Raw genomic sequence first — 27,406 nt, 5'->3', positions numbered from 1 at the left:
CGGCGAACATACGGCAGCTTCCATGCCTCCCAAAGGCCAATGAGGCAGAAAGTAAAGGCCTGTCAGGAAAAAAAAAAAAAAAGCAAACGCAATAAGTAAATGTAAAATTAAATTGCCTTAAAGTGAAACTGAACTTTAGCAGCTTATCGATATTCAAGCAGCATATGTCATCAACATTTCTGTTTGGGATGGCAGCCAACAATAGCTGTATTTAAACTAAAAGCATAACAGAAATAACCAAACAAAAAGCATCCAAAAACACACAAAACTTGTGTCCTTTCCATTTTGTTAAATGGTTATAACAGTGATGACATCATCACAACATACGGTCATGCCTTCCTGCTTTAAAATGTGTAAGTCAAATTACTCGTTTAAAGTCAGAAAAGTCCACTTTTAAATAAAAATATACATATCTGCTTTGAAGAACAGTAATAATGCAGATTTTAATTTGTTTATTTTAAATAGATCTTTGGATGTCCTATAGAGATAGGACATCCTGAGGAAATATTCTAAGGCGAAATATCATCTTTTAGAGAAAAGATGATGATATTTCGCCTTAAAATATTTCCTCAGGTCGGCTTTTGCGCTGCACAGATGCCAGGCTTTTAGAATGAAAGTTACATTTCTCTGGCCAGAAAACAGTTTGAATATATTGCTTTTGGAGACATTTTGCAAATGAAGCTCCACACCGAGCCAGCCAAGTTTTCTGTTAACTAATCTTCTCTCTGCCAGTCATACAGACCTGGTGGCAGTAAAGGCTAATTCCCCCTGTCACAAGGGTGAGCGACTCAGTGGCCCAGTGCTCTCCCAAGGCCAGCCCTTATTACACGAAGAAAGAATTTTTATCAATGACAGAGACCCCCACTTCTCAGAGGTCACACTGGAATTAAAAGGTAGAACCTGCATCTTTTCCCTCTGAGGAGAAAAGAAACTCTTATCTTCTTCTTTTTTTCCCTGCCTATTTTAAAATTTAAAGTAGGGTCTTGCTATTTCTTACATGCATGTACATCACCATGACACAATGGCTCAGGGGACCCGCCTGTAATGTTTTAGGATTCCTTCGTTTCCCACACACATAAATCAAGCTGACATGTGGCTTTACACACTCTTGCCTCTCATTTCTCGAGGTCTCTGTTTGGTATGCACCTTAATTGGATTCTGTGTTTGCGTTCGCCAAGGCTCCCAACACGCGTGCACTCATGCCACCGTACGTGTTTTGGTCTGAGAGAGTCCACACTGGAGATATGATGTCTGGCGCGTTTGTAGCTGGCTTTAATCTCTCAATCTGACTCGACTCAAGTTAGAGTCAAGTTAGTGCTGAATGGTTTGTCGGTCATTACCGTGTTTCTTCATTGTGTGTTCAATATCTGACAGCAGCAAATTGCTTTAAAAAAAATGGGTTGGAAACTCTGCATTGCCAAACGTTTTGCTTGAGTTCTCTGAGTCTTTTTTATGTTGCTTCAGGTAGACAAGTCATCCGGCGTTTGCTTCGTCTTCTTCTTGATGGCTTTCTGGGAGCTTTTACACTGCTTTACTCTGTCTCTCCAGGAGGCTGAATGGCACTGTGATGAGTTCACCAAGGGAGCCTGCTTCAGCCGTGGGAAATCCGAGGTGAGTTTGCATGAACACTCTCTTCTATTGCTTTTCCAGACACATGACAAGAAAAACAAGTTTTCATTATTGTTTGCAAAAAAGAGACGTACAACTTTGCACCAGGAATTACTTGATAACCTTTGCTCAATTTGCATCTTTAGAACCAACAAGATAATTGAGTTGAAAGGATGCTAATCTGCTCCTTGCTATGATAAATTGTAAAATAAACTTTACTTCGCATGATGGATTGATACTAATTTTATACAGTCTTTAAATAACTTAATTATCTAAAGTGTTCAAGTATGCTATTGAATATAAACTTAAATATATTTACACCTTGTTTTCCCTTTTTCACTCTCTACCCTCTTTTCTATTTGCAGAACTACTAAATAAAGGACGATGCTTTAAAAAGTTCTTTAAAAAAATCACAACACCTACATACTGTTAGTCAAACAAATCTAGTGTTTAACAGTTAACACTGACAAATAGCATTTGCTTTTTGCCTCTGATCATTCATGTATCATTGACTTTACAGCTGTGTGATAATTAAAAAACACACACTGGGACCACATTTGGCTCTTACATGAAATGACACCCTGGACTAGCAACTTCTTCATTATACCCAGTATAAAAAGTGTGACAGTGCTTCATGGTAATATGTATATATTAAAAAAAAGTCTTTATTATTTGAAAGTTTATCTCCTCCACATTTATAAGAAAAAAGGCCTTTGTGAACTTATCAGCAATCAGCAGAGTTGAGCATATGGGTTGCGGCCATCAAAAATCAAATAGTCTGAAGAAATGCCATACCTTTCGGTAAACACAGTGAGAACTTGGGATGGCGTCTTGCTAACTGCTAATTTGGGAGTGAAGAGGATGAAGCGGCTCGCTTGCACTCTTGGCCTTAACTCCGCAAAAGACTTGTGCGATCGGCTTAGGTGTCGTGTTCATCCCAGAGGGACCAGTACAACCACGACGACAGACTTGCAACAAATGCCAGTTAAGAAATGTAGTGCTAGCCCACAACATCATGTGAACAAGCTGGTGACCATCATTAGGATGACCTGCCAGGCTGTCATGGTAGTCTACTGTTCTCCTATCCAGACTGGGTACTGAGCCTGTCTGTTTGCTAAATAAATAAATTGTTAAACTGTCAGCATGTCCTTTCTCCTCAAACTCCAATCATTTAATTCGACAGATGACACCAAGCAAGGGTGCATAGGGAGATAAGCTGTTTGGCTTCGGCAGGGAGGATTTGGCAAGTCATTCATGGGCGGAACCCACATCCAGCTCTGCTATTTAACACCCAGATGTGTTTTCCTTGCATATGTGGCACCATTTAAAAGGAACTGAACAAATACAATGTTACTTTTTCTAACATGCACATGCAATATTGCCCTTATCAAAGTTTTATACAGCTTTCTATATAAAACTAATCTTTCTTGTTATTTTCTTTTATGTTCAGTATTTTCATTAGGATTTATTGCCCTTTCTTTTACATCATGTCGAAATAAAAACCTTATCCTCCCCCCAACTTTCAAACTTCAGCCCGCCCAAAAGTCATCCATTGCTAAGGACTTTCTAAAATTGCAGGCTAAAAATAAAACTACAATCTAAAGATTAAACATATTAGGACTTGAAAGCAACTGGATTCACTTTATCCACCCTTAATGTATGGACACCGTTGGAGCTTGAGTGGTTTTAAATCAACTCACTACAGTGAAACGTTCCCTTACTATACTTACACATTTATTTATAGACTTTTGTACAAAAGGAGTTCCTATTGTTTTACTCCTTTCTTTGCAGTCTATATTTTAGTATGTGGCCTGATGGTATAGCCTTCTATGTAAAACAGATGTCTGTTTGAGCTGAATTTGACTTGTAGGTGAACTGCTCAGCCCTGATTCTTATGTGCGTCTGCCGCTGTGTATTTATCCTCCAGTGAAAGGTGGTCAGGGACCCATAATAGGCATGCACAGGCTGCCCAGCACATGATCGTTGAAGTGAATTACAGACCAAAGCTACCTCAGTCCTCGGGAGTCGCTACAGTCTGGCAGAGCAGTATTGTTTTGCTCTGCGTTCTCTTCTGAGGATCAGTTGCTGTGATGTACACTAAGAATAGCTTTAGAAGCTTCTCTTTTTCCCCCCTCCAGCAGTTGACAGGGCTTTCTGTGGTTTATTACCTACCTCAATGCACATCAATATACCATAGCTTAAGCTGTTACACAGATACCATCCCTGTGTTTTGGGGGAATTTACCGGTGATTTTAGGGTGGGCAGGGGGGGGTTCTCCCTAATACATGCATCTGTACCTCGGTTCTGTGTTTGATTTATTTCAGCTAAGATAAGAAAGCAGAGTTAAATCACCTTGATTGCTGCTTCTGTTGTGTTGTGAGAACCAGCATAACATGGTTTTGTTTTGCACTACAAATGTGGAAAGTTTGTGAGGAAGCTGTCACAATAAAACCAAGCAGTGGATGCTGTCAAAATAATAATTATTCCCATTACTAAATTAGGAAGAAACTGCGGAGAAGATGCAGATCCTTATTTTTCAACCCACCCACAAACACCCGCACCTCCTCACACAAGTTTATAGATCACAGCCAGCTGCACAAACACGCTGAGTTCAGGGGCATTGCAATAAACCTAAATATCCTCAAAAAGTTAATTTCCATTAGTAATTCCATTTAAACTGTGAAATGCATTAATTATATAGGGATATATATCGATTCAATTATCCAGCTACGTATGTGGGGCTGGTTTTGTATTAATTCTTGCATCAATCATGTGTGGTGTGAAGGCTGTCAGACTTTGTCACTTCTGAAGTGGCAGAAAAAAGCTCAATTCTGAGTGGCCGTCTCCAGCACTGTGTTATAAAGGTAACGTCTTTGCGGAAGACACCATCAAGTGCTCTGACATTTTCTAATAGAAGGTTTGGACTTTATAAAACTCAGCAAACCAGCAGATGACCTAAATCATCAGTGACTGTGGAAATCTCACATTGAACACACTGGACTCCAAGCAACAGTTCCTGTACAAAGCCCCCAGGCTCTCCCTAGACTCTTGATTTCCCACTAAAGGGTAAAATGTACTTTCATCTGAAATAACACTTCGGACCGAGGTCAGTTTATGGTTCTGAAAATGCCTCTTGACCACAGAGTTATCCCGACGCGAACATCATGCCATTTCTTCGATACCTCTGTGTGGTGGCTCTCAAAGTTATGACTCCAACCACAGTCCATGCCTTATCAAACGTTTGAATGGGCTTTGCTACAAGATCTGCTCAAGGCGGTGGTCCACACTTTTTCTTTCCCCTAAACCTTTCATTAATATGTTTGTATACAAAATTGTTTCAACTGATAGATTCTCTAATAGTGATGTTTTTTTTCTTTATACAGATACTGTGTGCAGTCTGCTGGGCTTCCTCACAGAACCTTTTTTTTTTTTTTTATCATTTGCTATGATAAACTGAGTTGACTACAATGCATTATAAGTTGCAACTAATTAGACCTGCAGATAATTTTTAGAATTGATTTGAATCACTGTATGTTTTTCAGTGACGGTCTGCAGAACGAGACAGCAGCCTTACCTATTATTATTGTGGTCATACCATGGGTTAGTTATGCAATACTCCAATGAAATTCTCTAATATTCTACGAGCTATAACCCATGTTAAACAAATTAATAAAAAATACACAGAGTAACATGTAATGCATATGTAACATGTGATGTATTACTCAAACGTTTATATTTTTTGAGGATAAGGCTTTAAGACGCCCCTGTAGGCTTGTAAAAATGCTGCTCATGACCACATCTTTTGTTTTATACGTGGTCACCTTGAATACTTTGAAGTGTTGAGGGCCGGGAAACAAGTAGTTTCAGGTGTCGGTGTTCATGTTGTTTGGGGAAAATAAATTCCCTTTGCTATGCCAGCCTACACTCCTAAATCAGACCCTTAAGAGTGAAAAGAGGGGTGGTGAGGGTTGCTCCAGTGGCTGAAACAATAGCAGATTTACAAGGGTTTAAACTTTTACAAGAACCCCTTACCTGTGACCAGGGTCCCTGTTAGACGGAGAGAACCCTACAGGTTTATTTATTTTTTGTCCTGTGAAAAAAAATTAAATAAAATGCCGCATCATGAAGTCAATGCAGACCACCTTTACATTTACCACAGGTTGACTTTAGTTGATGGAAATCACCTGCAAGCCCTTATGAATGCCCGACCTTTACATTGAAAGTTCATAAAATTGAGCGCCGATCTATCATTCAATCAATCTTTCACTCTGTCAGTCCTGCTCTGGTTTTTGTGAGCTTCTAACCGAGAGCCGAGTAGTTTTGCTTGAAACCCAGGAAGGAATTCCCACAAGAGTAAGGAGCCAAGAAAAGGCTGATGAGTGTGTACTTCACTCTAATTTGGAGAAAAGTGGTTTGAATTGATTGTGGTGGGGGAGCGGGGCTAAAAAGAAAGGATGATTGAATGAAGTGTATGAGAGGCGACATTTTCATTTCACTTTCTGACCAGTCAACAAAGCCAAGGCAATTTTCTAAACTAATTCTGAGTGGCCCTCTCCAACACCTGTTGCATTTATCTGGTCTCCGCCGTGTTGAGATCCCTCTCCAATCCTGATCCCCACTGAATTAGGATGTGACATGGCTAAGCCATGCAGACATTAGCCTTGATTTGACTCTGTGTAAGTTGGCCACGTTTCGGAGCAGTCCTCCTGTTGATGCAGGTGTTTTTCTTATTTATTGGCATAAAGTGTAATTTGGCCCCTTCTGCCTAATGCTGCTGCTTGCCAGTGGATAGATAATGGAACTGTTAGTAACTGCTATATATGTTGTTTTTTTTTTGCCTGTGCGTTTCTGCAGGAGGAGTGCCAGAACTACATTAGGGTGCTGCTGGTTAATGGGAACAGGCTGTTTACCTGTGGAACCAATGCATTCACCCCCATCTGCACCAATCGAACGGTACGAGCATCATAACATCCACAATGCTGTTTACAGAGCCTGCAATTTGCAATCCAAACCCCTTTTTCAATGCACACATAACCGTCCATGAGTTTGGCAGAAACTGAAAGAGGCTGTGTTTTTACTGTCATATTGTTTTTCCTGAACATTTGGCAACATTATTTTTTTTACAAAACTGGATGGAGTAAAGTTTCAATATTAACAAACACTTCACAAAAACAACTGGATGAATAACTGCAGCTTTTAACAGTTTTACATAAAGTTGAAGCTTAGAATAACAATATTTTTAGTTGCGCCCATCTGCCATCTGTGTAGTTTACACAAAGCAGCACGTGTACTAAGCTTTTTTTTTTCTTTGCACATAAAGAGAAGTGCCACAACAACACAAAATAAATATGACATTATAGTTCTGCAGCTTCTTGACTGAAATACAGATATATAGTGGCATATAATGGTGATAGTGTCCACAGATCTGGTAAATGATAATTTCCTTGTTAATTCTTTGTTACTTTTTAGCACTACAATCTCAACCAGTTAGACTGTAAATTGAATTTCTTTATAGCACTGACCTTTTCTAAGCTTAGAAAAATTATCCTTCCTCAATTTGCCTTGCATGGTCAAAGACAACTAGGCCTGCTAATTTTTTATTTTATTTTTTTAATTTTAGGAAATGTCTAGAATAACAAACACAGACTTGACAATTATATAAAAAAACTGAGCAACAGAACAAAAATATGTAGCCTCTTTAAATAAAAACATATCTAAAAACATCCACTTTTAAAAGACACAACTCTTAACTGCACATTTATTCAATCCATAAATCGTCGGTAAACATAAGAATGAGACTTTTGAAAATGTGACACTTTTTACTGCACAATTAAACAGCCGAGAACCTGCCAAGACTGTGAGACTTTTACATCAGCAAAGTCTCTCTACTAATGGGAAGAGTAGCCAAAAATTACACTCAAGTCAGGGCAGCACTGATAGTAATTAAAAAAAAATACCCAAGAGTAAAAAGGTAAAGCCCACTTAAGTAAAAACGAATGAAAGCGGAAGAAACACACATTTCCAAATCTGTTTTCCACCAGATCAAACTATTGAATGCTTTTAGTAGATATTGTGTGAAGACACAATATATACTGTTTATTTTGTGTTTTCTAGATCTCCAAATGGCACCACATTCTCAGAAGACAGAAAATAACATTAAAACAATGATGCTTGTGTTCAACCCAGACATTTTAACAAAGATGTTGCTAAGACATTCAGTGGACTAATTAAAGTTTGGTAGAGCAGCCAGAATATGCTCTCAATAAGAATAGCACTACTTCATAATAATATCACTCAAGTAGAAGTAAATAGAATGGTGTAGAAAAAACTACTCCTAGAAGTACATTATCTTCAATATTTACTGAAGTAAAAGGAACTAGGGCTACATCAGCTTGCCACCAATCTGCATCTAAAGTCTCCATGGTAATCAACTGTTATAAAGTCCCATTGATGCTTCAGGTTTCAGTTTAGTTATTCACTGCAGCATCAGGACCGGCTTCATACAGACCCCCCATTTTTGTTGCCATTAACAAAATTACATTAGCTGCCAGCACAGCTAGATTATGCTCTTCAACAGTATCTTGCATGCGAGTCTCCATGTTGATTGTATAATTGAAATTGTAAATATTCCATCCTGCTATCAGAAGGGGAAAGATTACAAGCAAAATGTGGCGCTTACCTGCTTTCTATTTACTGGTTTCAAACTCGGCTGCTCAGCTTTTGTCTCATGGCGTGTCGCTAGAAGTTTATCATTCAACTTCTCCGCCACACAAATTATCCTTTGTATTCCATCCTTAAATTCACAATAAAAAAAATTCTGGGAAATGCTGCATCAAAGCATTTACAAGTGGCTGCTGCATACTTCTAGAAAGCTGTTCTTTGAGTTGCAGTCAAACTGGTTAACCATACCTTAACCATATCTTCTTTGTATAGCATTCCAGCTTTTTAACTGATATGCATTTTTTTCTTCATTGATAATCATAATCTTGCAGGTTGGTCAAGTGCATCAACTCCCTCGCATCAACGCGAGGGAGCTGCGGCTGCTGGCTCAAAAGAAGCTGGCAGCCGCTACAAAGCACGCATTTTGAGAAATCGTTAGCATAAAAGAGCAGCATTATGACGGGCATGTGAACAATGCAAATTTGAAGACTGGGTTGTTATTTTAATGAAGTGACATTGTTTGAGGGAAAGGTCAGGTTGATCAACTTATTTAATCAAGGTGAGTCGGGAGAATGACACCTCAGCATTCCCTGTTCAAGCTCTCATTGTGCAGCCAGGCATGCTGACTAATTATAAAAATGAATCCTATTAAGGGCCCTGATTTCTGGAATTAATGTTACCCTAAACTTGTTTAGCATTTCAATCAAAATGTTAAGCTCATTACTCTTGTTAATGCTGGCACTGGGCTCCGTGTAAACACTTGTTGACCCTTCTGAAAAGTCATTGAAATTTATTTAGCTTCTGTTCTTTTGTCACATTACTTTTTGTGCACTCCTTCTTTCCCTTATTACATGGAGATGACTCATTTCTCTCTGGCTTCCAGGCGCCTTATTGGATACATTAGAACTATTTTTGGTGAAACTTCTCACTTTGAATTCAGCAGGCTGCACTGAGGTCAACCATGTCTTCTGCGTTTGTTCACTCACTGCAATTGTGAAAAATATAAATTTTATAAGGTGACTAAAATATCTAGGAGATTTCTTCTGGTGACATATGCCCCTGGAGTCAAGTGTAACTGAACTTTTAAAATGTCAGACTATTGCTTTTTTTTTTTTTTTTACCTTATAAGAGTGATATGTCCACATCACCAATCTGCATTTCACTCTTAGAAGAAGACTGGGCAGGAGGTTACAATTGAGATGACATTTGTTTTGGTCCTAAAGCACTGAATTCAAAGGTCAGAAGCTCATAATGACTGCTTACCGCTGTGAAAACACATATAGTTGAAATGCCATGCCATTATTACAGCTGTATTTCTTTAGGAGGTGTCATATTTACGAGCTGAATGTTCGTTAATTTGAAACATGGGTCAGGAACGTCGGCATGAATAGAACGCCGCTCACACAGGTTTTTTTTTATTGACTGTGATGATGAACAGAGTGGCATGAATGTCAATAACTTAACAGAAAACAGGAGAAGCCTAAGACTGTAAGGTATAGAATAAGAAATGGTGCGCTGGCAATAAGGTGCACCTCGTGACTGATTTTGATTAAACTATATTTATTTGTCAAATAGCTATCGCTACTTGAGAGACAGACATCAAATCTTTTGTTTGTTTTTTTAGCTTTGATCTGCCATTGACTTAATCTGAGATGATTCCAATATCCCACATTTATTTCCACATGAAGTGGCTAAAATTACACGAAGGCTAATCGTACCAGGTGTACATGATAAGACGACTGCTTCTCACTATTTCAAGGAGATTCGCCAGGTTTGAACCCCAGACATTTATTTTGGTGAGCTCCTGATTACGAGCTTGAAAGAGTTTCTGTGGCCTTTAGAAAGAAGTTACAGCAGCCAATGTCTGGATGAATCAAATGAATTTCAAGTCATCCATTCCACAGTACGAAACATAGTGAACACCTGGAGGACATTCACAACAACCACCAATTCCCAGGTCTCAATGACCAAGTAAAGTCAACCTGAGAACAGACAACAAGGTGCTAAAAGAGTTCTCCAAAACCTCTGAGTAGTTATTACAGGGCCTACAGTTCAAAGTTGATATTGTTAATGTTAAAGTGAGCGCCTCTGCAATCAGAAAGACAGCAAGTCTCCTTCTTGCAAGTCTCTCATAATAAACTTGCAAATAAGAGACATTTGTCTACATTCCTGAAAAATATAGCAGCCAGCACAGAGTGCAATAGAGCCAGCTGTTCTGGATGGCATTGTTAACATGGCCAGTCCATGTACTTTGGGCAGTGCAGGTAAAATTAATTTGTGGAATGCTAACTATTGGGGCCTGGTGTACTGATGCACTCTTCTACTATAACCTGCAGAGGACAGTGGGTACTTCCCTCAGGCGCTGGCTCCTACCTCGTTTCAAAACGTTCAGAGTACAGAGGAGGTGCTGTAATAATACTCGCACCCGTGAGCGCTCAACTGTGGAGCGTGCCAGGGGCCTCTTAAAACGCCAGTGGCAGTGAGTAAACTTTATTTCACGTCACTGTGGCTACCGGAAAAGATATGTTTCCACCTCTCCACCTCACTCACTTTCATGGCTTTCTGCCTCTGTGAAATTGTGATTTTTCCCTCGTTTCCTCATCATTGCTATTGTTAATAACGAAATAGCATGATAAGCTGGCTCATTTAAATTAACACTGACATTCACGAGGTGCTTCGCATTGACCATTTATGGTCGAGGGCATGTAGAGGGCAGAACCTGAGGCGGGACCTTGTGCACAAACTTTTAGGTACAGCTGTGATTTATCGAGGAAAATTGCTTAATGGTTTTCGCATGCACATGGTTTTATAAATCAGAACGTGTTTTCATCCGGTTCTATTCACTATCCAGTTCCTCTCTGCTTTTCTAATGTTGATTTAAATTTATTGTAAATTATTGGTCGCCCTGTCAATTACCAGGTCTGAAATATGCAAGCCAGCTGATAGTTTTCTTGCCATATTTAGCAGGTGAAAACTCTTACTCTGATTGTTGAGTTTCTCATTCTTTTAAGAATTATTCAAAGAGTCGATGGTTTCTCTTTGTAAGCTGTGATCCATCTCCTTCCACAAAGTCCCTGGAGCGTCCAAGCCCTGCAGCTGCTTGCTCTATACAGGGACGACTTTCACTTCCCTTCCTTCAAAATGAAACGGCTTCTTTGCCATCTATTTATTCCTCCTCTTCTTCTTTTTCTCAATGACCCAGCTGACCTAATAAAATGACTCCTGCCAACGGAATCGGCCGTGTCAATACCAGGCTTTCACCTCAGACTGGCAAAGCTCACACAGGGTTGCTTCTCTGTTGTGGTTTGGGTTGGCATTAGAGAGCAGATAGGACAATTTTTTTTTTTTATCCAAATCGACAGGCTCTAGGAAATTGCCGAAAGACGCTGCCTGGTTCCTCTAAGCACATTGCTCTGAATTCACCTTAACCCTCTCTTGGGGATTAGGACAAGAAATTTGTAGATTAATAAAAGTGAGTGAAGAGAGACGAGATTGAGCTAAGAATCATTGGAAGCATGCACGGTCTCCTGAGACTTCACACTGGTTGTAGATCTCAAGCACTGAACTTGACTGATTGATAGAAAAGTAACTGTACAATGGTCACAAACGAACCGACCATCTTGATTTACTCATTTGCCATGGGAACTTCGATGAATATTGAAAGTACACATGCCGTGACATAAATCCTGCATGCCGTTTTGCTTTTGCACCATAAAATATAATTACATCTTAGATTGGAAAATTGCAATTCTCCTTTTCCCTTTCCAGAGCGCACTTGCAGAGCCATGTACTATGGCTCTTCAGCAACCAGTCCAGCGTGTCAGGGATAAGCCAAGGTCAAGCTGTAAAGTATTTTTAAAAAGCGGGACCTTGGATTTGGCTTTATATTCAAAGGCGAAATGCAGCGGAGCAGTTCATCGCACATCAAGCCTTTTTTGTAACTCAGAGTGGCAACTCAAACATGTGGTTTAACAATGTTCCATGTTGACGAACAGCTGGTTGTTCTGTAGAGACACCAGAAACCAAACCATTAAAGCACTTCAGCCAAGATGAATTCTGTTGGTCCTGAACAGGTGGTTTCTTACCATTAGACTAAAAAGCAGCTGTTGTGCTTGTGTGTTTTACGACGCTGATTATTCTGAATGTGCTCTCTAATTATGCTCCTTGCTTCTGAAGGTTCTGGTTGTACATATTGTTGTGTGCTTCACAGTAGATGTAAACAAAGCAAAATGTTATGAGATGAGGTATTTTCTGCTGCTTGTGCTATTTGCATATTGGCAGGAACAAACAACACAGCTGCACACTTCTTTGATTTGCATTTTAATGTTGCCATTTGATGCTTTGTCCTATATATTGTTGCTGTTGTCCTACATCCCTATGCTTAGAAATAAACTTACTTTAGTGCCTGCTACTGCATGATACAGCACCAATAGCAATTGTTGGTAGCTGCGGTAAAGATATTTGAAAACCGTAAGATATTGGATCTTTTATTCAAGTAGTATTACTAAAAATAAAAGTTAAAGTTAATTTATTTAATCAGAGGGTGGAATCTCACCTAAAAAGTAACCGTTTCCAGTCTTTGGGTCACAATTTCTATAAAATAAACTTTCTAAAAGTTTTTTTTGTGATTTTTACTTTACCTTTCTCTTTGAATTGGAGTGTCTCTGGGTGTAACTGCATTTGAAAAGGAGAAGGACAAAAGTGCATGCCGTTAAAGTAGAGCAGATGTGGGTTTATCTCCCAAAGTTGTGAAATGATTATAAGAAAATAGTTATTTGCCCAATGTTGCCCATGTCTTCAGTAGGAACAATAATTAAAACATTTTAAACAACAATGGTGATTCGCACAGCTGCTCGAGGACCAGAGTTTGCCCTGCAACCATCAAGCAGGATATCGATTGTAAGAGAGATAAAAGAAATTTAAAAAAAACACTATTAAAATAGTAGCAATTTTGGCTCACCAAGGCATGTTAACAAAGGTTGTTTTAAATCTGGCCATTAGAGTGCAGTTCTGAGTTAGCTTCCAAATTTAGAGGAAAGTAGCAAACATGAGGACATTTGCTAATTGTCTATATTGCACATTTCACACGGGGACATAAAAAGAGGCACCATAGTAGACAGACATAGCCTGTGCAGACATTGAATAAACTGCAGCATATGGAAAGGTTAGCATTTCCATTGTCTCCTTTGTTCCTTTTCCATGACACCATAGGCGTTTTGGAAGACGAGGTTATTTCAAATAAAACGTGGTTGGTGTTTGACGTAAAACATAAATTGAGTCATCACTGGAATCCGAAACATATGCCCAATTCAAGTCGGTAAGACTTCACCAGAGAAAATATGAAGCCTCTTCTAAGGGCAAGACATTCTGCAAGCCTACCAAAAGCCTGTGGGATGAGATGAGCAGACGAAAAGACAGCATAAGGAATGCAGGGTTTTGAATGACTATGAAAGCAAACCTTAGGGGAAGACTAAGTGTTGTCCTGTTGTTATAAAATGGTTTTACAAAGTATTAACAGCTGTGTTGCAAATACATTTATTACATGCAATCTTGTAAAAATAATTTCTTTCTTAACACAACTAAATGCAGCTAAATTAGGGTTGGGATATATAGACTTGATATATCTTTTAACAAACTGCAAATTAGGGAGCAAGGCGTTTTCTTCATGTTGTAAATAAAAGGAAACCCACTCTGTAGTAGCACAGAGACAGCTCTATTCTCGTCAATATTTTGTTCTTGATCACTTTTTCTTGATCTCCCACTTTAACCTGACTTTCCACTATATTGCAGCTGACGAACCTGACTGAGATCCACGATCAGATCAGCGGGATGGCTCGGTGTCCCTACAATCCCCTGCACAACTCCACAGCCCTCATCACGTCCAGCGGAGAGCTCTACGCCGCCACCGCCATGGACTTCTCTGGAAGAGACCCGGCCATCTACCGCAGCCTTGGCGGACTGCCACCATTACGCACTGCCCAGTACAACTCCAAGTGGCTAAACGGTAGGCAGTAAACGGCAGCTAATTGCTATATTTTGTGTACATACGTGTAAAAACTAGCCTGTGCCATTGCCTGCCTGTGCAATTCTGCTCTAAAACAATCCTCGCTTCCAGCACATTCTGGGCTTCCTCCCCTTGACTCAGATTTTCTCCGGTTTAGTTTTGACCACGTCAATCAGCGAACAGAAGCAGATGTTGTGAATGACGATGTCGATTTTCTGCCTGTAGCTTTAGCAGTGGCAGTGGAGGGAAGTAAACGAAGTTGTTCAGTCGATGTAGGCCACTCTTCCAAATATTAAATAAACATTAACAGCCGCCCCGTTTGGATCGGAACCTTCGCTCTCCACAAATGGAGGACGGTTGCTTACAGCGAAGGTAACTTCCGGTAAGCTTCGTCATGGGCAAACGTTAGCAACTGGGTGAAATGTAAAACCTCAGACCCTCTGTATGAAGCAGATAGCGTAGGACAAGGGCCTGGCTATGCAAGAACAACATTATACAAAGATATTTGAAAGATTACACTGAATGCGTATGTCACTACGATGCTTGAAATATTTGCACTGCAAGAGGAGAGTGCAAATCTTACACAGCCACTTGCATCTGTAATATTTTATTCTCCAAGAAACCTTTAGTAATCAGCCCCAAGCAAAGCAAATACTGCTCTGAACGATAATATTCATTTGCCGTTTAACGGTGAAACAAAATGTTTCTAGAGTTTCATGTCAACAAGAAAATCTGTGTGTGGTTTAAAAAACAAACACCTTACCCTTTCTTTAAGGAGATCTCAAGTTTGAAGTCCAGAAAAATCAATGGTGTTTTTTTTTTTCCCCCCTTAAAGCTCAAAGACATCGCAGAGCAGATTGGGGAACTTCAAATAGCTTAAGATGTCCATCCTACACAGGAGCAGGTCAATCAGTATCTTGTCTGCGAGTGACTTTTTTCCTGATTCACATTTAAGCTAAATTGAAAAAACAAATTTAAAACTACCTCATACCTTGCTTGGCAGCCACCTTCTGGGAGAAGGCTTAATAACTAATTTTATGGGGAATTGATTTTCTTCCTCCGTCTCCCCCTGCGCTGCCCTCTGAAGGTGCAGAGAAGAAAAGGGCAAAAATGAGATGGAGGGAGAGAGGAAAAGGGGGGGGCACATTTTCCTTTAAAGCCAAATTAAATCACCGTCAGAAAGAATAAAGTGCGCATTTTAGATCCAATAATGTCATACATAAAGATGAACGCTTTAGCTGTAGCCGTGTCATGGAGGTTGCATGTTTTAGATAGGGTGAGAGCTATTACCCTCCACCTGTTTTGGTCATTTCTCAGCCTAACCTTTAGGTTTGGGGAGTGAAAAATGAGCTTTCTTATTACAACACAAAGCCATTAATAACATAGCCTGTAGTTATTAATCCTGATCACCTGCTGTTGTGTGGGCCGCATGCACGCTCACACACACTATGAGCCAATCAGTCATAATGTGTAGCCTATCGCTCTCCCACTCCATCCACCTCCCACAGCCTTAAATATATTTCTGTCTGTATTTTTCTTCATCTGTCTGCACTTCATCTTCTTTCTTTTTTTTCCTGGCTGTCATTGAGTTTTCTTTCTGGGTCGTTTATATATTTTTTTTCTGTCCAGTTCATTTTTGCCACCTCTTTTTCAACAGAGCCAAATTTCGTCTCCTCCTATGACATCGGCAACTTCACTTACTTTTTCTTCCGAGAAAACGCGGTGGAGCATGACTGCGGCAGGACCGTGTTTTCCCGAGCCGGACGTGTTTGCAAGAATGACATCGGTGGCCGCTTCCTGCTGGAGGATACGTGGACCACCTTCATGAAAGCCAGGCTGAACTGCTCCAGGCCAGGAGAAATTCCCTTCAACTACAACGAGCTGCAGGGCACCTTCTACCTGCCTGAGCTGGAGCTGCTCTATGGCATTTTTACGACTAATGTGTAAGTGATGTTGCGTGATCAAATTCTCAGTCGTTCAAATTTATGCTAAACCTAAACATCCTCCATTAATCCACCACACACTGCACAGCTACCAGTGTTGTGAAGATACCAACCATTTCTGTGGTGCAGAGCACATTGCTGAGTCTTTTCATGTTCAGTTTTTCAGATGAAACCACAAAAGCCATCCAAACCTAAGCTAAAAAAAAACAAAAACTCTTTCATAAACAACATAGTCGTTTTTTCTTTTACATGTTCTCAAAATATATTCAAAATATATTTGTTAATTCACTCATTCGTCTACCTCTACTACTATACCTTATTATCACCACCACAGTGTCAAGCTATAGCATAAAAAAAGACTGGAAAAACAAGAAACTCTCCTATACTGGTTTTGTAAAGCAGCACCGCTTTGCCTACTATTATTATTATTATTTCATGTAAATTCAGAAGCTTAGATACAGTTAGTGTACACTGCTATGCCTTCAAATAATTTGAACGCGGCCTAGATGATAAGGATAGGGATTTCTTAGCTTTATTTTTTTAGGGTAATCTAAACCCTTGGAGTTATTCTAAGATATGCCTGTTGATTTTTGTAAGGCAACTCCCAAAACACACATCGTTGGGAAAATCTAAAGAAAGATCGAGGGTCAGGGAATGAATTGTGGACCTCCACAAATCTGATTCACTTTTGTGTTGTCCACATTGAAATTAGTCCTTTAATGACATGAAATGAAAAGAAAATTAATAAGGAAAATGCCAGATTACAATTTGCACAAAGATGTCAGCCATGTCATGCGTCTGATGAAAGATAGATTGAAGTGTTTGACCAAAAAGAACATTTGGTTGGAAAATAGTTTCAGCTTGCAGGCTTTGAAATATCATCCTGTCTGGGATGATATGTACCAAAATGAAAGCATCGTGGTACAGCTAATATTTTGTTCATGACAAAAATAGATGGCACTACAAGAAAAAAAAAAAAATCTTGTAAAGCAGCATCTCAAGACATAACAATAAAAACGCAACTCCACTCACAAAAGCAAATGGCAGCAGTTTGCACTCAGTGTGGTGCTCCAGATTAGGGACAGAAACTATTTAACAACCTGCTTGTTGTTGCTTTTTGGGACCGGTAATGTCTACCTGAAGGCAGCAGTTCAAAAGAATGAAGTGCTGGGTTAGATGTGTCCTTTAGAGTGAACATTGGGGAGGAAGTTAAGGTTTTCGGCACAAATAGACTTTCAAATGGATCTTTATACCACCAAATGCATTACAGTGTGGTTTAAGGAATGTAACAAGCATCATCATTAATGAACAATGAACCAAAGTTGTACAGGTTAAAATTAAACTTCAATGTCAGGAAGAAAAACAGTAGTCTTGTTTATCTGTATGTAAATATCTGTAGATTCAGAAGAGTGTTATACATTTTGCTCCGTACTAATACACACCTGGCAGTGCAGCATTCTCTCTTTCACATTTAGATATGAACCATATTTTTTTATATAATGATATGCATGGCAAGATAAGAAACAGTGTGCATCTGATGAAGAGTTTGAATGCATTTCATGCTTTATCTGAGAGGCCTTTTACGTTCTTATGACTGATTGGATGTGCCAATTTTACAATCTAATCTCACATTAAGTGTTTAATCCTCTGTTTTACTCTCTTTTCCTTCTTATTTCCTGTTATTTAAACTGCTGTACAGCCACTTGCCCTATCATTAAAGCTGAGTAATCAATTCTTTACAGTCAATGCCTTCATGCAGCGGAGAAAAAAAAAAAAAACATTTGAAGGGTATTGGAAACATTTCCCCCTACAGGCACAGAGCTTAATGAACAGCTGCACTGGATTATAATTCACATCGCCAAAAGTCTTGCAGTTTGAGTCGAGAGTTAATGCTCTCATTCTTTACTTTCTCTTCCAAGCGAGGCGACTGGTACTTGTTGAAACTGACAGCTTAAAAAGTCAAAGCTGTATTTCAGCTCAGAGATCTATACCGTTAATCAGAAAAGCCGAGCAGCTTAATTGTGCCTTGTTGCTGGATTTATAGTCTAATAATGACAGTCACGAGCGATGCAGAGGGTGTCTGTCTCTTTAGGGTTTGATTTTTTTATTGTTGTTGCCATCATGTCGAGGTAATCCTAACGAAAGCACACAAAATCTGATGTGCTTCTACGTTGAGCTGAGTTTTTGTTGTTGTAAATTTGATGATGCTAATCTTTGTTTTTGTTTTCTTTCCACTCTCCTTCCTTTTTTGAGGGGATGTCTACTCTTTTTTTTTTCCTTCTATTCTCAACCATCAGAAACAGCATTGCTGCATCTGCAGTGTGTGCCTTCAATCTCAGTGCCATATCCCAGGTTTTTAATGGACCTTTTAAGTACCAGGAAAACTCGCGATCGGCTTGGCTGCCCTACCCCAACCCAAACCAAAACTTTCAGGTAATGTATGCGTATTCATCCGTAAGGTATCATGTTATGCCGCGATGGAATCTAATGGTGTGACAACCTCTGGAAAAAATACCATAGTATTTACACAGCTCTAAAAGATTTGAAAATGCTTTTACAATAACAGGAGCATTTTCTGTAAATTTGGAGTTGTTTATGCAGGATATCTTGGAAGTTTTTAAGAAAGTCCATCCAAAACAAAAATGTTACAATAAATCAGGTTCATGATAACCTTAGGTGGTTAATGCTTCTTTCTGCATTTCAGACCTTTTGAGGTCTGTATGTAAACTCCACATTAGGGGTGTTTCAGTGTTGATAAGAATATTAAACCAAAAACAAAAGGCCTTTGATATGATTAGGAAATCAGGACCAATCTGTAAAAAGAGGGACATTTTTGCACACTTAATGAAGAATAAGTGTTCCTCACCCATTCACCTCAGAGGAAGCTCTTCACATATGATATAATTTCTTCTAAGTATCTATTAAGTGCGTCTTCTCTCACAATCACGTACATTATGGCTGCTCATTATAAACTCTGTTGTATAGGTCATTCATTCCTTGAAGATATCTCATGAAGTCGCCCTTAATAAACGTAACTTATTTTTGCACTGGTAATTCTTTATGTTTATGCCCTACCCTAAAACCTGAAGGTGTATGGAAAGCATCTTATTTTGATTTAAGGCACCATTCCATAGTGATGGCGCGGAGGGAATGCGTTATTAGCAGAACAAGTGGCTCTCGCTTTTTGCAGCCGTAGCAGATAGTGAGAGAGCTAATCCACCCGGCTTTCCGTGAGGAATTGAATTCCCTATGAGGTGTGGCCACCGGTGGGTGACACTTGCCTCGCTTTCTCAGACGTTTCTCATCACCAGCCTCCATCATGTCGCCGCCTGAGCCAGCACATGCGAGAGCCCTCAATCGAGAACTAACACATGCATTATCTATAATGGCGTTGCTCATGCAGAAAAGGCGAAAGGAATGCTCAGAGGGGGGAAAAAAAAAAGGTGCAAGCTTTGATGGTATGCTGTATGCACACGTGCCCACACGCCAATAAATCTGTGACATAGAATCTACCTCTCTGTCGTCATGCATTCTCATATCTTGCTTGTCAGCAGCTAGTTTAGCAAAAACAAACTTCATGAAAATCAATTTTCCTTATCTGGTCAGAGCTGACTGCAAATTTATGCCCTTCAATGTGCTATAGGAACATCACATCGGGGGAGCCTGCGCTTCATATTTTTTGTTACGCTTCAAGAGGATAAACGTGGATCCGTCTCACCTCTCTTTCCCCACCATCTTCCTGACTTAAGCTTGGGTACAATGTTTGCTCCTTACCAATGGACCAATGCTCACTTTATCTAGGTTTCAGTGACATCTTCATCAAGCATTTGTCAATGTTGGGATTTACAAGCGCAAGATTTATAGCTCTTTCTCAAGCCAGCACACATACACTTTCACAGAAGCGCAGGCACCTACAGGCATCTATAAAAATCAAGGAGCCACCAAAACCACACACCTCACATATCACACATAAAATACATTTGTTGTACAGCTACGTTGCCCGAAAAAAGAAGGAATAGACCTGCCAGGTGAGGATAATTATGATTATGAAGAGATGCCTGAACACACACATGCACACATATTGGTCATTGATTGAGAGCCTAATTCTCAGTCTGCAGAGAAAATCCCTCCATTCATTTGAAACTCAGCGATTGATCCTGCAGGGTTTGTTCAGGCAATGAGTTATGTTCATTGTGTATTACTGCCTAATATTGGGTTTATGTCATTTTATAATAGATTATTATATATATAAAAAAAAAATCTTTATTCAGCCACAGAAATAGAAACATTTGTTAAGTTTGACTAACAGGCAAAAGCAAGTATTTTTTTTTCTTTTAGTTTTTAGTAAGTTTATTTACTAAAATAAACTTATTTTAGTAAATAAGTTTATAATTCAGTCTGCCTCCAGTTAAGGTAAATAGTTATGGAAACAATTCTGTTATCGTATTTGAATTGTGAAAATAAGCTAGAATTAAACTAAAACTAGATATTTTTTGAGAAAAAAGGTTAATGGTTAGTCTTTTGGGATGATGTAACATTATACAGTGCCTGACAAAAGTGCCCAGAACTCTTACATTTTTTTTTTTCATATTTTGTCACATTACAGTGAAAAACCTTGACATGTTGTAATGGTGTTTTATGTGAAAGAATACAAAGCAGAGTGAAACTGAAAATGATACATAGTTTGTTACATTTTTTACAAATAAAAATCCTAAAAATTTTAGCACACCTTTGTTTTTATCCCCTTTCATTCTGAGAAGCCTAAGTAGATTTCCCACAGTTCCTTCCCCTGCCTGATGTAGGAGAAAGAATAAAGGACTAACATAAGTCTAGATAGAGAAGAAGGAGCCAGATATTTACAACAATTAACCCATTGTCTTTACAAATGGGGTTCAACCGACCCCACACTCGTAAAACTTGTATCATTTGCCACAGTCCTCCTCGTTTGCCTCAGTCCTAGCACGCACAATGTTAATGTTGATATATATGTTGACGTATTTTGTTAAAGCCAATATGGCCGACAGACAGAAAAGCATGCCAACCGACCCGGTCCTTCCTTCTACTGTAGACGACTCTTGCAGGTAAAAAAAAAATTGTGACATCAGATAACCCCTAAAGAACAATATTACAGATGTATTTTTCAAATAACTTTGTATTTGGAGAAAATTACAATTGATCACCTAAAAAAAATAATAATACATTTTTTTTTTTACAATTTTTTTCCCTATCTTTTTTCATACCTTAAGAAAATCAAAAAAAAAAAAAAAACATCCTGATACAAAGGATCATAATTAATGCATGAAAGGGTTAAAATACAACAAACATAGCCAAAAGCCCAAGAAGGGCAAAATGTGAAAAATGTCAAGAAGTATGAACACTGTCCTTTGCCAGGTTCAGCAAATCCAACAAAGATTGGGATCAGGTGTTGCCAAGTGTTAAACGTTTAGTTACTCAGGAAACGCAGAGTCTAAAATGAAATGCCATGATACTAGGAAGACATTTTAAACACACTGCCATTTTGCAAAAACATGGTGTAAAACAACCACGGTTCTGAGTGCCACTTATGTCATCCTGGCAGGGCACTTTGCCCTGATGATGAGAGGGGGAGACAGCTGAGTGTTGGATGGGCCCTCAGCCAAATGATGGTTGTGTCCCTCACCTTGACTCTCTGCTCATAACATCAATTTTGCAGTGCATTCGCTGTAATGGAGCCTCAGTGGCCAGAGCCAAACGCGTAAAATTCTGTCATCCACATTCTTTTTCATCCTTGCACACAATGCAAAAGCAGACCACAAAGGGAAACTTTAGACGTGTGTTACTGAACATCCACACTGCAAACATTCAACATATTTTTTTTTTTTTTTCGCCAGGGGCAGGATGATTATTTGAGACACTGGCAAGCACAGTCTTGTCTGGTAGTCTTTCAGGGCTGCAATTTCTCACATTCTGAACTTGCAGAAGCACTGATCCGTTCATCAGACTAGAAGCCCTTCGTGATTGTCGTTTGTCAGCCCAGTAAAGGCCGAGGATTGATCTGTATAACGTGTCCATAATGCTGCCGTTGAAGCTTGTCTCCCAGGAACAAATCGCCAGCCAGAGTTCAGCCTCAGCTTAGCAGTAAAAAAAGGTGCACTGCTAGCCCGGAGATGAGAAAACGCAATTCGATACTATAATTAAAACAGCAGCGGTCTGTTTTGGGTGGTGTAATTGCCATGCAAGACGTATTTTTGTTTTCGCTGCCCTGTGTTCTGGTGGAAGCCTGTTCTTTGTGAAAGATGCCTCAATTCAAAAATCCGGAGCTCATCATGGGACATCTTTTACTGAGAGGGGCACGCTTGGTTAGCTTTAGTTTCCCAGTTCTCCCTTAGCTATGCCGGCTTTTGTCCTGCACCTTGTCCTCTCCACTTCAAAGAGGAAAAAATTCACACCAGATTCATCATATCATGGAAATGGCTTTTCATATAGGCAAACTTTAGCTACGTACAATGCCGTCCAAAAGTATACAGCCCATTTGGAATTTTTTTTTACATTTTCCCATGTTAAATCCAAAGATATAAATTTAACTTTTGGAAAAAAAAAATTGTATTTCATGATTAGAAGTAGTAATCTATTGATGTGCATTTGCAATTACCACCCCTGGATAAACTTATTCTTAAATATTAAACATTTTTGATTATAACTATAAATCTTACTACCTTTAATAAATCAAGACTTGTCTCCAGAATGAAACAATAAAGCTAGAAAAATGCATTTATTTATTGTCACTCTGTGACAACAGATTTCCTCACCACTAAATCATTGCTTGTCCATCTTTGACACAGAATCCCCGCGAGTCTCTCTAAAAATATTAATAATGAAAACAATGAGGTCTCAGACACTTTTTGAAGTTATCATTTCTGAGCTGAAGAATGACACAATCCGGAAATATTATTTTCCAAGTAGCAATAAAGCTTACCAGCAATATGTATGCATATGAGTGGGGAATCTCATAAAAGAGATAACTACCCACTCAGTGAAACACTCATTCAGTCTCTTTCCATCAAACTCTGTGACTACAAAGCCTTGAAAGTTGGGAGGATAGCAAAACCATCTAAAAGAGGCAATGATCCTCCATGTTCATTTAATCACTCCTTCCCTTAAATTTCCATCTCTTGGTTTATTTCTGAAAAAAAAAAAAAATTCCTAAGCTTATTATCCTGTAATCCTTAAAACCCTAGACTTTTATGAATGTAATGAATTCTAATGTCATATTCTTCCAAACTTTGTTCCATCTGTACAGTGCGGCACCATCAACTCTGGCTCCTATGTGAACCTGACTCAAAGGAACCTGCAGGATGCACAGAAGTTTCTGCTGATGCATGAGGTGGTCCAGCCAGTGGTCCCCGTTCCTTATTTCATGGAAGACAACGTACGCTTCACTCATATAGCAGTGGATGTGGTGCAAGGGAAAGACACGCTGTTCCACATCATTTATTTGGCCACTGGTAAGTACCTTTAACAACTTCTTTTTTCTTCTTTTTTTTTCTAATAAAGAAAAACCTGTGTCAGCAGTACAGGAGAAAGTTGTTCTCTTAGGTTTAGAATTAAACTCACGCAGTTTTTCCCTTGTTTTTGAAAGGTTACTATATTTTTAAAAAAAAAATTCAAAATAAAGGAACAAGTTGTTGTTTATGGTTTCATCCAACAGGAACACTTATTCCTTTTTCCTGTTGATGTTTGACGTTCATACTAAATCAAAAAATAGAAATGCAAGCAAAATTCTTTGCACTAAATATTCGTGAAATGAAATAACCAAACGTTTTTTGAGGGGCAATGCACATTTTGTGGCTCTACACAAATTTATGTTATTGAAGGAAAGGCAAAAATGACTGGATTGTAATCACTTCTACCTATACATGCAATAAGAGCTATGAATATTTTTTTTAGATTGAAAGAAGAAACTGGGGCAAAACTTCAAAATTTATATTCATAGACATCCAGCTTGACTAATTTGGAGATATTTAAAAAAAAAAAACTAAAATTGTGGACAAACTAGCTGTATAATTACTTACTTTTGGTAGTCCTCAGGACTGAGACCTGATAAATTACTTTAATGCACACATTGCTTCAATGTTTTATTCATCTTTACTTTTATTGCTGTGAATGTTGATGGTTCTAAAAAAAATAAAATAAGGCCTCCGAGCTCGAAGGCCTTGAAATGCACTCTGCACATGAAAGAAGTGTCTCGTAAGAAGCAGAACAATACCAGTCAATCTGTATCAACATCATCAAGACATCAAAGCGTCTTCTTTAACATGAGCTTCATGACCTTTTACCTACACATGTTCCACATATGCTACAAAGCCTCATGCAGTCACACATATAGATGACAGAAGAAGCATTTTTTCATGAAAATGTAATCGCTCTTTTGTATTGCACCATAAAACAGCCAATAGTCATGTCTAGAGGGAGACAAATGACACATGTGCGGTCATTACACATTTACTCTGTCCAGTGTGTACGGTTGGCACCATCTGCTTATCAGTACATTGTTTGATCCAAACTGGTGTGATACTGCGATGATGTTAGACTTGGCAACAAAAGGTCTCCAGTTACCTGTTATTATTTGATGAGTTGCTGTAATGTAGCATGGGCGACAAACAGGTGTGCTGAACAGAATTTTGAATGCAGTGACCCACTTTGCTCTACTAATGTACCAAAAAAAAGCCCACTGGGAAATGGCAGCATGATCCTCCTGTTAAAGGGTCTGTGTTATTTTAGGATATTTCACATGTCGTATATGATACACGCATATGTACAGTCACTCTCTCTCACACACACACACACACACTTGCAATCTGTTCCAGTTCACTTCCTCCTTGCTTGGCATCTCCCTCAAAAACTCCCCTCTCATTGTTTGCATGCTACTGTGATCAATGCAGCACTGAACCAGAGCTGCCCACACTGCAAGTTCCCCAGACACTAACCAGACACTAATGAAAACATCTGAACCACTGCCAGGGCCATTGGCTTGCACTCATACTGTACCTAATCACACGCTGTTATTAACGCCTAAACGCACCCCACTGATTGGGGCCATTGTGGGGAAATCTAATAGCTCCAGCCGGGAGTTCAAAGATGTCGAAGTGTGAGGCTCTTTCAAACAAACGTGCAGCTTGCTGAGCAGAGCGGTGAAGCTGTTATTCAGCCTCCTTAGTGTTTCCTGCTGGTCATTTTTCTTTCTCAGTGGTAGATTTGATGGAATAAAGAATCTGAAACGTTGAAGTGCACGCCTCCAAACGCACACAGCAGCACTTTAATACATGCCAAATTAGATAATGGGACATTATGAGATATTTTAGGCTTCAGAAAGAGCCGCTTTATTCTGCCACACAAAGAAAAGTTATTAAAAAAATAGGAAATAAGAACCATGATAGTGTAGCAATTTATTTAAAAACAAAACTAATTTAAATTGGTTTAATAGAAGGGTCATAAATGAAGTTCTGCACACAACTTTGTAATCATAGTTACAAGCTGCTAAAGTAAAAAAAAATACAACTTAGCAAATGTACTTTAACAAATCAAGTTCTAAGTTGAATTTCACTTGCATTGTCTTGTAAAAATATTTACGCTCCTTTAACAATTTTTTTTCATAATCCAATCGCAAACTTCAACATGTCTCATTGGGAATTTAAGGTGGTTGAACAAAATAAAATCAAATAAATCACTGTGAAGCAGAAGGAAGATTTTTACGCAACTAAATGTGTAAATAGTGAATGCCTTTGTGTTAAGCCTTCTGGATCAACATTTTGCAAAATCCCTTCATGCTACAATTGCAGTTGCAAGTTTTTTTGGCGTATCAGCTGTGAGAATCAAATTTGTGTTCATTTTTCTTTGCAAAATATTGAAATTGGATGAAATGTTTATGGATTTGTCTGGACTTAGGCTCATTCATGCATAGCACATTGATATGCTGCGATCTAATCTTTTTTTAGCGTAGCTCTGGTTGCATGTTATCTTTTCAACACTGGTTTTCTTTTTGTTACTCTATGAAGACCAGAACTGCCACTGTTTTGTGTTGTTCTATCACATAAAATCCCAATGAAATATAGAAGTTTAACAAAAAAAACAACAAACAGTACATCTGGTTTTAATTCTGAAAGGTTCAAGACTCTTATTGTATGTATCACCTCAAGTTGCTGCAGCATTACTGACCACACTGCTTGGGGCAAAACTTAACTTTTACATTTCATGCCTTTAAGTTACCTATTAGCATTTTGCCCTTCTCCCTAAACCTCCACTGTACACCTAATTACCTTTGGCTCGCCCAGGGGACTGCAAGTATAATGGATTATGTTTGTTTTAGCTCTCCCAAAAGAAAATTTGCCTCAAAGTGTGTCTCACTGGGCCTACCTTACAAAATTAAAGGTCAGAATACACTCATGGTGACACAGATTTCCACACTTTTCAACACGTTCCGCTCTCTTTTATAGCTACAAAGCAGCTTCATCCCTTAGAATATTCCCTTAAGAAAAAGTAGGCCAGAAATCATGCATTCAGGTGCCTCATCAACTCTTCCGTTATGTCTGCAGTGCTGCATATTGATGCTTTAACCAGGCTTTGTAAATCTAGCCCCATTTCTCTTTTATTCCTCTTTCCACAGCCTTCTTCAGGAAGCGATTGTTCAGTAGTTCACAGTGCTTGAGTGTAGTTCTTCCCATTCAGCATAGATTATTTGTTGGTTTTCCTCTTCAAACCCTCTGTTATTCTTATCCTGCCCTTCCTTTTGCTCTTTCCCCCATTGCTTTACCTTTTCTCTTGTGGATTATCGGCCCCTCTTTCCTCTTTGTGACATAATCCTCTCTTCTCCCCACTTTCCCTTCCAGATTATGGCACTATCAGAAAAGTGCTGTCTCCTCTCAACCAGTCCACGGGGAGCTGCCTATTGGAGGAGATCGAGTTGTTCCCGCCCAGGAAGAGGCAGCCGATACGGAGCCTGCTGATCCTGCACAGCCGCAGCGAGCTTTACGTGGGCTTCAGGGACCAGGTCATCAAGCTACCCCTCAAGAGATGCAGCTACCACAAGAGCAGAGAGTGAGTCCGTGAACAAAGAAAACACTATTAATCTCAATGGGAGCTGTCAAAGGCAAATGTGCAAACAAAGTTTTCGAGCCGTATTTTGTTTTCTTTTTCATAAGATGGTTTTTATCTG

The 27,406-nt window shown here is 39.1% G+C and overlaps 1 protein-coding gene across 6 annotated transcripts in view; it reads left to right on the top strand.

The window, feature by feature from the left end:
• The window catches only part of sema5a (sema domain, seven thrombospondin repeats (type 1 and type 1-like), transmembrane domain (TM) and short cytoplasmic domain, (semaphorin) 5A), a 157,205-nt gene that overhangs the window by 71,106 nt on the left and 58,693 nt on the right, over positions 1-27,406 (top strand). For all 6 annotated transcript variants that reach the window (XR_536469.3, XR_536468.3, XM_008438633.3 and 3 more), the window contains exons 5-11: positions 1,549-1,611; positions 6,463-6,561; positions 14,059-14,272; positions 15,930-16,215; positions 18,513-18,648; positions 23,495-23,699; positions 27,081-27,288. Coding sequence is in view for 4 of the 6 variants with exons in the window: in XM_008438633.3 (XP_008436855.1) it covers positions 1,549-1,611; positions 6,463-6,561; positions 14,059-14,272; positions 15,930-16,215; positions 18,513-18,648; positions 23,495-23,699; positions 27,081-27,288 (1,211 nt within the window). In the remaining 2 variants the exon portion in view is untranslated. The remainder of the gene's footprint in view (positions 1-1,548; positions 1,612-6,462; positions 6,562-14,058; positions 14,273-15,929; positions 16,216-18,512; positions 18,649-23,494; positions 23,700-27,080; positions 27,289-27,406) is intronic.

The sequence above is a fragment of the Poecilia reticulata genome, chromosome 20, assembly GCF_904066995.2.
Source record: "Poecilia reticulata chromosome 20, P_reticulata-male-v2, whole genome shotgun sequence".
Taxonomy (NCBI): Eukaryota; Metazoa; Chordata; class Actinopteri; order Cyprinodontiformes; family Poeciliidae; genus Poecilia; species Poecilia reticulata.
This window is presented reverse-complemented; position numbering and strand designations above follow the sequence as displayed.